Source organism: Eptatretus burgeri, chromosome 4 (genome assembly GCF_056783735.1).
Source record: "Eptatretus burgeri isolate ZD-2024b chromosome 4, Ebu_testis_v1, whole genome shotgun sequence".
Classification (NCBI taxonomy): domain Eukaryota; kingdom Metazoa; phylum Chordata; class Myxini; order Myxiniformes; family Myxinidae; genus Eptatretus; species Eptatretus burgeri.
In genome coordinates, this window is record NC_140964.1 from 85,972,139 (window position 1) to 85,985,064 (window position 12,926).

At 42.2% G+C, this 12,926-nt stretch overlaps 1 protein-coding gene across 5 annotated transcripts in view; it reads right to left on the reverse strand.

Moving 5' to 3' along the window:
* LOC147028597 (uncharacterized) overlaps window positions 1-12,926 on the reverse strand; it is a 136,745-nt gene that overhangs the window by 8,942 nt on the left and 114,877 nt on the right. For 3 of the 5 annotated variants that reach the window (XR_015057613.1, XM_085879175.1, XM_085879177.1), the window contains one exon: window positions 7,230-7,265. The exons of the other annotated variants lie outside the window; for them this stretch is intronic. Coding sequence is in view for 2 of the 3 variants with exons in the window: in XM_085879175.1 (XP_085735301.1) it covers window positions 7,230-7,265 (36 nt within the window). In the remaining variant the exon portion in view is untranslated. The remainder of the gene's footprint in view (window positions 1-7,229; window positions 7,266-12,926) is intronic. 5 annotated transcript variants of the gene reach the window in all.

The window sequence follows — 12,926 nt, forward strand, 5'->3', positions numbered from 1 at the left end:
AAATAACGGTCAATCTCCCTCGGTCTGGGGCTCCATGCAAGATCTCACCTCGTGGAGCCTCATTGATCATGAGAAAGGTAAGGGATCAGCCCAGAACTACACGGAAGGACCTGGTCAATGACCTGAAGAGAGCTGGGACCACAGTATCAAAGAAAACCAGAAGTAACACACTATGCCGTCATGGATTAAAATCCTGCAGCATAAGCAAGGTCCTTCTGCTCAAGCCAGCGCATGTCCAGGCCCATCTGAAGTTTGCCAATGACCATCTGGATGATCCAGAGGAGGAATGGGAAAAGGTCCTGTAGTCTGATGAGACCAAAATAGAGCTTTTTGGTTTAAACTCCATTCGCCGTGTTTGGAGGAAGAAGAAGGATCAGTACAACCCCAAAAACACCATCCCAACCGTGAAGCATGGAGGTGGAAACATCATTCTTTGGGGATGCTTTTCTGCAAAGGGGATAGGATGACTGCACCGTATTGAGGGGAGAATGGATGGGGCCATGTATCATGAAATCTTGGCCAACAACCTCCTTCGCTCAACAAGAGCATTGCAGATGGGGCGTGGCTGGGTCTTCCAGTATGACAACAACCCGAAACACACAGCCAGGGCAAATAAGGAGTGGCTCCGTAAGAAGCATCTCAAGGTCCTGGAGTGGCCTTGCCAGTCTCCAGACCTGAACCCAACAGAAAATCTTTGGAGGGAGCTGAAAGTCTGTGTTGCCCAGCGACAGCCCCGAAACCTGAAGGATCTGGAGAAGATCTGTATGGAGGAGTGGGCCAAAATCCCTGCTGCAGTCTGTGCAAACCTGCTTAAGAACTAGAGGAAACGTCTGATCTCTGTAATTGCAAACAAAGGTTTCTGTACCAAATATCAAGTTCTGTTTTTCTGATGTATCAAATACTTATTTCATGCAATAAAATGCAAATTAATTATTTAAAAATCATACAATGTGATTTTCAGGATTTTTGTTTTGGATTCTGTCTTTCACAGTTGAAGTGTACCTATGATAAAAATTACAGACCTCTACGTGCTTTGTAAGTGGGAAAACCTGCAAAATCGGCAGTGTATCAAATACTTGTTCTCCCCACTGTACGTATGCGTGTACGCATGTGTGAGACCGATCGCTTAACCCTGATTTTCGCTTTGTGAGTGCGGCCTAAAAACAACAAAAAATATGCACTAGCGTTCTGTCACAAGGAGCCACGGATCCACCAAACCATCAATAACATGGGTCCATCAATACCAAGGGTTAATGAACAACCCCAAGATACCAAGTCTGAAGAATTTAACGAAGGAGCTGCCCCATAAAATGTCCAAGACTCCTTCACTTTTAACCCCTGAACAAAGACCCTCATCAAAAGGAGCTATTCTGACCCCAACATTCTCCCCAACCCCTGACTCCGCTCTAAAGCATGCACTTCTGACTCACCGCCACCCTATATCAGCCCTCTCCCCTATCCCATCTTCTTCCTTTTGAAGGGTTAACACCAAAAACGTCAGCTTCCCAATAAAAGGTTACCAACTGAAACATCAGCTTCCCCTTTCTTCCCAGGCAGTCACCACACCTCTGTCAATGTTCTGTTGATTCCATCCATTGTTATGATAGATTTACTCTAGATTCAAACAGATGGTGAGATGAACATTTGGTTCTAGGCAAGGTTAAATTGACCCATGGCTGGAATGCTCATTCGACTGTTTCTCTTGAAGGCATTTCCAAAGTTGAAGTGTTATTCAGGAAAGACCAAAAGAATAAGATGTGGACATATCTATGGATGCCAAACGTCTGCAGAAACACATTTTCACCTCATTATGATGAACTTTAAGCATTCATGTTCACAACCTAACGGGGCCCTCAAGATCTGAATGGGCATAAAGAACCCAGTTGTGGGCCACTGGATATCAACAGACCCAGGTACTTTGATAGTAGCATAGACTACTACTCAAATGGGGCAAAGTAGTCTCATGCATTTTGGGGAGAGGAGGGCAAGGGGAGGGGACAGAGGTGGTCAAATTCAGTGTAAACATAAAGCAATCCCTGGCTACAAAGACATTTCAAAGCTTTGACCTTTGCTCGAAATGGTTTCCAGTTATATATTTTGTATTAATATAAATATTACTGAATTCTCCACCAATTGATCAGTGATAGAAGAGGACGTTCAGGAATAACTTTTGCTTTGCAGAAAGTGATGGTTGAGCTCATACACAGAGTAATAGGGCACTCATGACAAGTTGTGAATGTTTCCGTGGCTAAAATTAATCCCCAACAGAGCGGCTTTTCATCACAGTGTGTGGAAACTTCCACAAAGTAACGACAGGAATCAAACCCAATGCATTGAAAACTAAAAGGGCACTTGGTAGAGCGCATGCCTCCGCCACGTCATGCCTCCGCCACGTCATGCCACGAGAACATATCGGGCCCAATCAATACATTTTTGAAATATTAGGCTATGTATCGTTTTTTGGCCTAATCCCTCAATGTAATCTAATCACTTTTAGAATTAAATAATTCTCGCATCTAGATCGAGATTCGGATCTTCACAAAAATCGAATCAATTCGCCCTTGTCACACACCCAACCTGTCCACTAAGTTTTGTCAAAATCCGTCCACAACTTTTTGAGATACCGTGCTAGATATATCATTTTATCCCAATTTTTCAATGGTGAAGAATCACTTAAAAAAATATTAGATCCAGATTCGGATTCGGATCTTCACCAAAAATAGAATCTATTCTTCCTTGTCACACACCCAACATGTCCACCAAGTTTCGTCCGAATCCATCAACAAATTTTTGAGATATCGTGTTATATATCGTTTTTGGCCCAATCTCTGAATGGTGAAGAATCACTTTTAAAATTCTAGTAGTCAGATCCGGATCTTCACCGAAATCTAATCAGTTCATCCTTGTCACAGACTGAACCTGTCCACAAAATTTCATCCGGATCCGTCCACAAGTATTTGCGACATCCTGTACACAGACAAATAGACAGAAAGGGGTGAAAATATTATTGTGGTTACCAAATTCGCAAACCATCATTCAGGTCCCTTAGGTGAGATATCTCGGTAAGTACATGTGTAGTTAGGCCCAAACCCGTTGTCTAGTGGGAATACATGTCATTTATGCGTGCTGCGACTCTTCAGGATAGCCGTTTTTCTTTTACTATCTTTAATTTGGACCAACCGCCATTGTTACCACCACCAACCACCACATCAACCACCCACCGCGGCGCCGCTTCACGTCACACCTCGCAACCGTCGCATCGCCACCGTTCTTGCGCCGCTTGTGGGTACCGGTGTTGGACTCGTGCAGGGCGCGCGCCGAACAGCGTGTACAAAACCACGGATTTTCCACTTCAAAAACTGATCAAAAACGACACACGCCCACTTTTGTTCCGTCCAATCGGTGAGCGAGGGGCGATTTGGCCCCGCCCCCAGGGCGTTGGAGGGCGATCGATATATGCAAATTTATGGATCAAAAAGCATTCACGCCCACTTTTTCTCGGGCCAATGGGGAGCGAGGTGAAAGGTCGAAGGGAGGGGGTCAAAGATGAGAGAGCGAAGCCACGGGGCTGATAGAAGCGACCGCGTTCGTCAGTCAAGTGGACAAGGAGTTAAGACTTCGCGGGCGGTGGAGTTGGGAAGAAGAAGCCAGAAGGAGTTGGTCGTCGTCGTGTGCGTTGGAGTCGGAACGGAGGGGACGGAGCTGTGGAGAGGCGGCGAGGGCAGACGAGGGGGTGCTCGCGTCGTGCAGGGAGCTGCACACCAGGGAGGCCGACGGCGCGACCTGGCCGAGGTGGAGACGCTCGTCGCGGGACTCGAGGCAGAGTGGAAATCCTCTATACCCCGAGCATCAGCAACCCCCTCCTGTTTCCCCCCGCGCTGAGATAGTGCGACCAAGGGGGCCCCTTTCCCACCCCCTACCAGACACTGCCCGCGAGGCCCACGGAGTTGAGGCACCATCGCCGCTCCGCGTCTCATCACCATACGGGTAGGCCTGACCCGGTCTCGGCCTCAGGCCCGCCTCATCTTTGAGGGTTCTCTGTTCTTTTTCTTGGTTTTTGGGAATGCGTGTTGTCGGCGCCGTCTGTGAAGTAAAATTGTATAAGTGTTGCCGTGTGCTCGCGTAATCGGTATTAGATCTGCATTGTCGCATTTGCTTTTTGTGTAAATTGCATTGTGTTTTTCTTTTCTATGTGCTTTTGGTGGAATTGTATATGTGTGCTTTCCGTTCATCGCGAATAAATGTGCTTTTGTGTTGAACTGTTTCCCGCTTCGCTTCGTCATTTCTTTCATTGAATCCTCATCTTGCTTCACGTAAAGGGTTGGTAGTGGGCTGAATACGCCCGATAATTAATCGAACCGTCGAGGCCGACGATAACACCGCTCGGTTATCCCGATAGTACGGAACGGGTCGCTTAAGTGGCCCGTGTCCGAAGTCGACCTGCGGCGAGGTGCGATCGCCCGGTCTACCCTCCGCGTGGGTACTTAGGTAGGTCGAATTTGGCGAGCAACCCTATCCCACGCGGGGGCTGATTGGCTCGATCGCGGTGAGACCGAAAGGTCCACCCATGACTGGTTCCCGGCATTAGTCCGAGAGGGTCACGACTGGATTGTCCGTCCGGTGGGCGACGTGCCGCGATTCGAGTTACGTGGCCGTCAGCACGCCGGCGGGCGCGAATCCGCAACAATATAATCTCCTTCACCTTCTGTGGCGGAAGTAACGAGAAGGGAACTCCAGGTAGAGTGCATACCTATGCCTGTATCTGGATTCTGATCTTCAGCAAAATCGAATCTTATTCGTCCTTGTCACACACCCAACCTGTCCACCAAGTTTCATTGAATCCATCCATAACTTTTTGAGATATCATGCGATATAGTTTTTAGCCCTATCGATAAATGGTGAAGAATCACTCTTTAAAATTCTAGTATCCAGATCTGGATCCAGATCTTCACCAAAAATTGAATCAGTTCTTCCTTGTCAAACACCCAACGTGTCTACCAAGATTCATCCATATCCATCCATCACTTTTTGAGATATCGTGCTCTATATTGTTTTTGGCCCTATCTCTCAATGGTGAAGAATCATTTTAAAGATTCTAGAATCTGGATTCGTATCCGGATGTTCACCAAAATCGAATCAATTTGTCATTGTCACACACCTAACCTCTCCACCGAATTTCATCCGATTCCATCTACAACTTTTTGAGATATCCTGTACACAAACAAACAAGCAAGAAAGACGTCATGCAGAGCACGATACTTGCAAAATCCCTAAAACAAATTTTACCAGAAAATAAATGCTGGTTGAATTCAGTAATCTGATATGCAAATCCTCTTCAAATTTCAAGTCAATCGTTAACCTCCCGCTCCACCGAGTGCCCTTGTCAACGAAAATTGAGCATTTTAGAAATCTCACGTAAGTTGTTGACCTGTGGCCTTGTTGAATCAAGATCGGTTTAAAATTGTGACTTGTACAAACAAAGATAGAAGTCGTGCTTAGCACGATACTTGCAAAGTCCACCCCCCCCCCCAAAAAAAGTTGTCATGGATACATCAATTCTCCATTTCATTAAGATTAAAATTGCCGATCTTAATCAAAGCTCAGGTCAATCCAATGAAAATTGACGATTTTTCAGATGAAATTTGATTATTTTAGAAGTTTGACCTTGATTTGACCTTTCACCTCAAAAATAGTTCCTTTCCAAATTCAGTGATGCACGATGCAACTGCTGTTTAATTACAAAGTCAATCAGATGTAAATTGACAATTTTTCAGATAAAAATTTATTATTTTAGAAGTTTGACCTGAAGTTAACCTTCGAGCTTTTGACCTCAAATAGTTGGTTTCCAAATTCAGTGATCCAATGTGCAAATTCTGTTCAATTTTCAAGTCAATCGGATGAAAAATTACGATTTCAGAAATTTGAACCTCAAGATGACCTTTGACCTCAATAGGTTTCTCAGTTTTGACTTCCTCTACAACTTGGTAAAGTTTCATGATGATCACTTTAGAATTGTGACCTGTTGGCGATTGACAGACAGACGGACAAGCTGGTAGGCGGACATGGGTAGTCGCCTACCCAATAAAACCTGATGCGATGGGCCCTTTCGATGGGGAATGACCTGAGGATTAAGCACAAGAAAATTCATGATTCTAGCTTCAAGGGTTAATGCTGCAGATTGTTTTTTCGTTAAAATACCCCCACATTTAGAGGTTTTTCGGCCGTTGCTAGGCAACGGAGGAGTCCATAGCAACGGTTCTTTCTCACACATAACTAGGACATACTATGAACCTACCATACCAGTTTCATGTATATCTGACTCATAGTCTCTGAGATAAAACGAACTTCGTTTTTTTATTGTTTTCGACCAGGGTTCATTCAAAGTCTATCTTCTCTGACAGTTTTCATAGGATTTGGCTGGAAACTTTTAACAATATGGCTGAATGTACTGCCCACAGTCGCTCGTGGCTTGATTTTTGATTTTCAAACAAATAAATTTTTTATGATTTTTCAAAAATTTCAAAGTCCCGTTGCTCGGCAACGGTGGTGTCCATTGCAACGGTTCTCATTTGCACACAACTAGGTCATGGTATGAACCTACCCACCAAGTTTCATCGAAATCGCCATTGTATTAACTGAAATCGCCATTTTAAATACTGATAATAAGGGTAGAAGAAATCTCCAAAAGAAAAATTATTGAATTTTATTTTATTTTTCGACTAGACCGACTACCCAACAGAAAACTAAAGAAACAACCAAATAGAATAACAAAGACGACCGACCAATATACTTACAAATCTTTGATTTTGTAACTAACAAACAGACAAAACAACAAAGTCAACCGATCAATACTCTTGAAAATTTTTCGATTTTGCAAGCAACAAAGGAGACCGACCAATGCATCGACCAACTGACCAAATCTTCAACTTTGCAAGGAAACAAACAGACAGAATAATGCATGCGACCAACCAATATACTGTACTTGAAAAATCTTCCACTTTTCGCAAGTAACAGACAGACAAACAGGCGTGAAAACATAACCTCCATCTTCCTTCGGTGGGCAGAATTAATAATGCAATAAGTCTTTAACCACTCACTTACCAAGACACTCAAGCAAACAAAATATCAATCGCAAATATAAGATGAACATTATTAGAGCTGAGTAATCTGTCATTCATTCCTTCGGTACAAAGAGCACCAATCAACATGTTGTTTTTTTAGGAACTCACAAGTTTTCCTTTGTCTCCCTTTTGTCCTGGAATGCCCTGTAGAAACACATTGCTGGAAATTAACCACTTGTGTCCAGGAGTCAGACAGCTGTCTTTTTGCTGTAAGAATCCAGAATGTATCTTACTTGTTGTCTCAGAAAAACAACAACATGACAACATATTGCTCTACAGTTATAAAATCATATTTATTGGTGAAATTTTTCCAGCATGACATTGATTGTTGTTTTTAACCCTTTGACACCTGAACTCCTTGGACTTTCGGCTCTCCCACCCTGGGCTTCCTGGAGAAAAATCCGACCGCTCGGGTGCATGGAGGTTGGAATAGCGGCCGGTTAAACGGCCTTCAGGTATATGGAAGTTTGAATAGTGGTTGGCAAAATGGCCGCTAGGGTGCAAAGGGTTCGATTTCAGCAAGGTACTAGCACACTATGGCCTGTGCTTTGTCATAAGATATGCTGCATGATATTTTAGAACTTTTGGGAGGGGGGGGGGGTTCTGTGGGGGAAATGGGACAATCCATGCACCTGAGGTAATGGTTCTCCTTTCAATCCAATTGCACCCTGAAGGGAGCAGCAGAGGTCAGCAAAGCATTTTTGTCGCTCAGTAAGTTCCACAGGAATGTGTACTTTATTTGAACTCTGCACATATATTTAACTTTACTGTGAGTGACACTTGCTAAATCGACTGTTAATGTGGACTGCTTCGGTTATAAGTACAAAGATATTCACGAACCAGGACCACAATCAACCGACAAAAAGTTTCAGTGCCCTGTAATGATCACATGGTATAAAATCATGGTGTGATTGCAAGATATTTAGTTTGAAAGGAACCCACATTCCTGCCACAGTTTCTTGCAAAATACCATTATATTTGTTGAAAATTGATTTTTTTGAAAGATTCCTTAACAAGGTGTATTTTGAATACCAATGACACTGTCAGGTCAGGTATGGGAGCAAGCGCCGGAACAGTGTGTCGCTGCGTCCACTTTCCGCCGGTACGGATGTTCCCACTAATGGTAACGCTATTATTACTAACTAATGGAACAGACAAAACAGGTGTGATCCAACCACGAGTGCAAAACCAAGGGAAGTCATTATTTTGTAGAGAACTATATGTATGAATACTTCCAAACATATCCAGTTCAGCGAATAATTTAGCAGTAAACAGAATTTGAGATTTTAGAATAACATCACGTGAAGCATGTTCACAAACCACACCACAAGAGGGACACCGACAAACCATACCATGAGAGTGACATCGGCATATCATATTATGAGGGACCGGAAAATTATGAGATGAACATTGACGGACCATATGAACGGGATATCAACAAACTGCAGCATGTCAAGGACATTACAATATGGATCCCCATGAAAAACTGTTCCAAGTGACAGCTGGTAATTAACCTGAAAAATAAAATATGAGAGTGCGCAGCTCTCGTGATGCTCGAGCACGATGTGGACAATGGATGAATGGAAACTCTTGCTGAGATCTTGTGAATACTGTCTCGTGCTCAGTTGATGCGACATAAAATGTGGAGGAAAACATGCGATGACCTCGACTATTATTGCCTCCATATTATTGTTGCAGTGCAAACTGTCAATGGTGAAATAGTGCAGGAAAAGTTTTCATGCTGTAATGCAGAAGCAGCTTCCTATTATTAATTTGCATTTAGTCACCGGCTTTGACACCAATATCAATTTTTATTATGGACCCGAGGCATCAAAAAGCGACATACATCAAACAAACCGTTTCAAATGGAGCACCTCGTCGTCATTAGAGCATTTAAATTGCATCAGATGTGGCAATAAATGCGAATTCTTGCTCCCAGCTTGCTGGCTCGAAGACAGAAGATGCAATTTGCGTTGTTATCACCTCCACCCCATCCCGTTTAGAATCCCATGCATGCACGGGCAACTTGCTAGTATCCAGAATCATGATGAAATCCATCCGACAGCAATTCACTGCAAGAACCCTGCAATTGGTTAAGGTGTGCAATACACTGGGTTAAGGTGTGCAAGATAAACAACTGGGTGCTCGGTATCATTGACCTCTGGTAGCTTGTACATGTTGCTGCGTCTGAGCCTGGGGAGTAACTGCTGAAATCTATCTGTCCAGGTTCTTCCCTGACATCCTTGTTCTTTGTTCCTTTCACATTCCTTTCAAATCTCTATTTTATTTTGTTTTTTATATTTATTTATAATTCTCTTTATTCATTCTAATTCTTGCTTTTTCTTCTCCTTCATCTCTATATTCATCTCTTTCCTTATCTATCTGTCTGAGAAGTGAATTCTTGCAGAAATTTTTCTGTAAGGCCCACTTGGCTGTGCCTGGATGGGTTTGAGGGTTGTGGAGTAGCGGCTGAAACCCGAATCCAATCCAGGTTCCTCCTAATGACTCCATCTTTGCTCTTCACTTCTTCAGGGTCCTTCTTGGTCTTCTGTTTCATTTGCAGCAAGATGCTGGGAGCAAGTTACTTTGAGTTCTCTAATAGTAATAGAATACACAGTGAAATGGCCACATGCTGTTCATACTTGATGTGAGGGAAGCTTTGCAGAACAAAAGATATAGTGCTGCCAGATCCCCAAAATAAACAGAATGCTTGGGCAATGAGAAAGGCGACTACATTGATAGGACATTTATCAGATCTAGATAAACAACCCTTCTCTGATTTGATTGCTTTTTTCACCTATTGATCTGTATTGTTTCGTTGCTTTTGGCTGATGCCATTAAATTACAGCGTGGATGGGGAAACCCTTTCATGGAATACTGACTTACCGAGTTGCATCACAATCACGTGATGTGCGAATGCTAGACCAAACCAAAGTCACTAAAACCCTTTCGGCACCGTCTTCCACGATCTGCTATCATTGGCTGATTATTGTCATTCTCATTGGCTGAAAAACGACAACCTGCTGTGCTGCTGGCACATATGTCTACCATCAGGGCATGTTCCAGGTGGACAGATGCACCAGCATTGAGCTACTATAGCCACACTCACAGACAATTATAAGTGTGATGAAAAAGTGAAAAAGATGCAATAATGGCATCAAGTTCACCATCCAGTTCATCGTCGATATCCCAGCAATTATTTTCCTTGTTCATCGAGTCACTAGATCCAAATTGAATTTAACATTTTGGGATGTTTTCTCATTAAGTTTGGGTTAGTGGCTCATAGAGAGTGCACGTTTGGCCCAAGTATTTCATAAACTGGCTGGCCAGACATGACATTCGACTGAAGTTGGCAGGAATTTGGAATTCAGCCATTGTGTCAGCAAATATTCCATGGGATATATAATCTCCAGCAACTAGTTGCTAGCAGACAGGACCCCAGCTTAACATCCACCTGAGGGAATGGCATACTTTATGATGCAACACCCAGTCAGCGGAGCACCAATCCAACAGTTTAGAGATGGGTGAGGAGTCAATTCCAAACTGGACAGCTCAAAGGTAAATGCATCACCTGAGGATAAAAATTTAAGTTTCATAATAATAATAATAATAATAATAATCATCATCATAGTTCCCTTCCAAGGAACTTCAATGCAGGAGGAGGCCATTAGGCCCATCAAAGCCTGCACTATTATTACCAACTTATGGTTGTTTGTCCGTTCTATATCCTTTCTAAATGCTGAGTGTCAAGCAAGGAAGCAACACATACCATTTTAAAAGTCTGGTATAACTCGAACTGGGTTCAAACCGCCGACCTTCCAGATACAGAGCAGATGCTCAAACTATTACACCACTGAGGCTGGTAATATATCCTTACATGTCCAATCCCAGACGTCCAACATTTTTAGGCCAAAACTGGCATTTGGTCAGCAGTGATGGCACACAATTTTGCCAATTCCGAATCAGCTTTTATGGGCTATAATGTGTCCTGTGGGATATATAATGACTTTTTTGGCTGTAAGGCAGTCTCTCAGCACCCTTCTGTGCACTGCTGCTGCTGCTGAACAGTAAAAATGACAAAGCTTCATTATATCGGCAAACAAAAAGAACAAGGTGGAACAAACTAAAAGGGTTTGTGAAGAATGGTATAAATGAAGGACACATGATAATATGAAGGAATAAATGAAAGAATTAGAAGAGGTGAGGGCTGTATTAAAAAGTAAGTATTAATGCATGAAATGACAATAAAAATATTACAAAACAAATGAGAAGGGAACTCGGGAGAGCACATGCTGTACCTCCGCACAGATGTAGATTTGGATCTTCACCAAAATCGAATTCTTCCTTGTCATTCACTCAACGTGTCCACCTAGTTCCGTCTGAATACGTCCACAACCTTTTGCGATATCATGCTGCATGTTGTTTTTGGCCTGATCTCTCAATGGTGAAGAATCGCATTAAAAAAAATTTACTATTCGGATCTGGATCCGGATCTTCACCAAAATCGAATAATTTCGTCCTTGTCACACATCCAGCCTGTCCACCAAATTTCATCCGAATTCGTCCACATTATGAAATATCCTCCACACAAACAAACAAACAAACAAACAAACAAATGAAATTGCTCGTTGAGCAAGGAATTACCGGAATAACTTTTATCATATCTCCATGATCTCTGAAAAAACAAAAACCTGGACTTTGATCTTTCAAGGTCACCAGATTTGCCTTGATCTTGTGACTTCAAATAGTGACAAGCTATGTATGCGCGAGATAAAACCTCCCTGGAATCAAACCTCCCTTTGACCAAGATTCACCATTTGTTCATCATTATGAAAATTCGTTGCCATGGTAACTGGAAGTGGATAGCAAGAATTACTGTTTTTTTTTGGAGTAATAACGGATATTTATAGTAAAAGAGTACACACGAAATCTGAACTAGTTTGGTCCGAAAATGACATTTTTATCGCAGTTTGAATTTTTCTTTTTCATGAATGTGCGTCAACTTTGACACGTTATATCTCGGAAACAGGAAGTGATAGAGAAAAACGAGAAACACATGTACTCCTCCTTTTCAATGGCGAACAAAATGGCGTTAATTATGTTTTTCTATCTTGAATATCACAGAAGTTATATCTCCAAAGAAAATTACAGTAATTTCCTCAAAATACGCTATTTTTCGATATAACTCGAAAACCGGAAGTGAAAGAGAAAAACGAGAAACACATATACTCCTACTTTTCAATGGCGAACAATATGGCGTTAACTGTGTTTTTCTATCTTGAATATCGCAGAAGTTATATCTCGAAATAAAATTACAGTAATTTCCCCAAAATACGCTATTTTTCGATATATCTCGAAAACCGGAAGTGATAGAGAATAACTAAAAATATGTATTTCCCTACTTTTCGATGGCAATTAATATGACGTAAACCTCGTTGCTCTATCTTTCAAACTCTTGAAGTTATGGCCACTTTCTCATCATTGTAAAAACCGACGACTTCGGGTTTGACCTTACAAGGTCACGCAAAGTCAATAAATTTGGTGTCAAAGAAAAGGTCATATGCAAGTTCCTATATGTTGATAATGATAATATAGTCGCTATCTGTCACTGTTTTTTGAGTTATGGCCGTTTTAAAGTGAAAATCAACTTTTACGTTACCCTCCTCAACTTCGACCTGGGGCGAACTTCTAAACTTTGCATTTTTTAGCATGCAAATGTGTAAAATCATAATTAGAGATATGAATTGTGAACATTTTCAGCCTAGTTTGAAGTCGATACGACCATTTTTGAGTACGTTATGACAA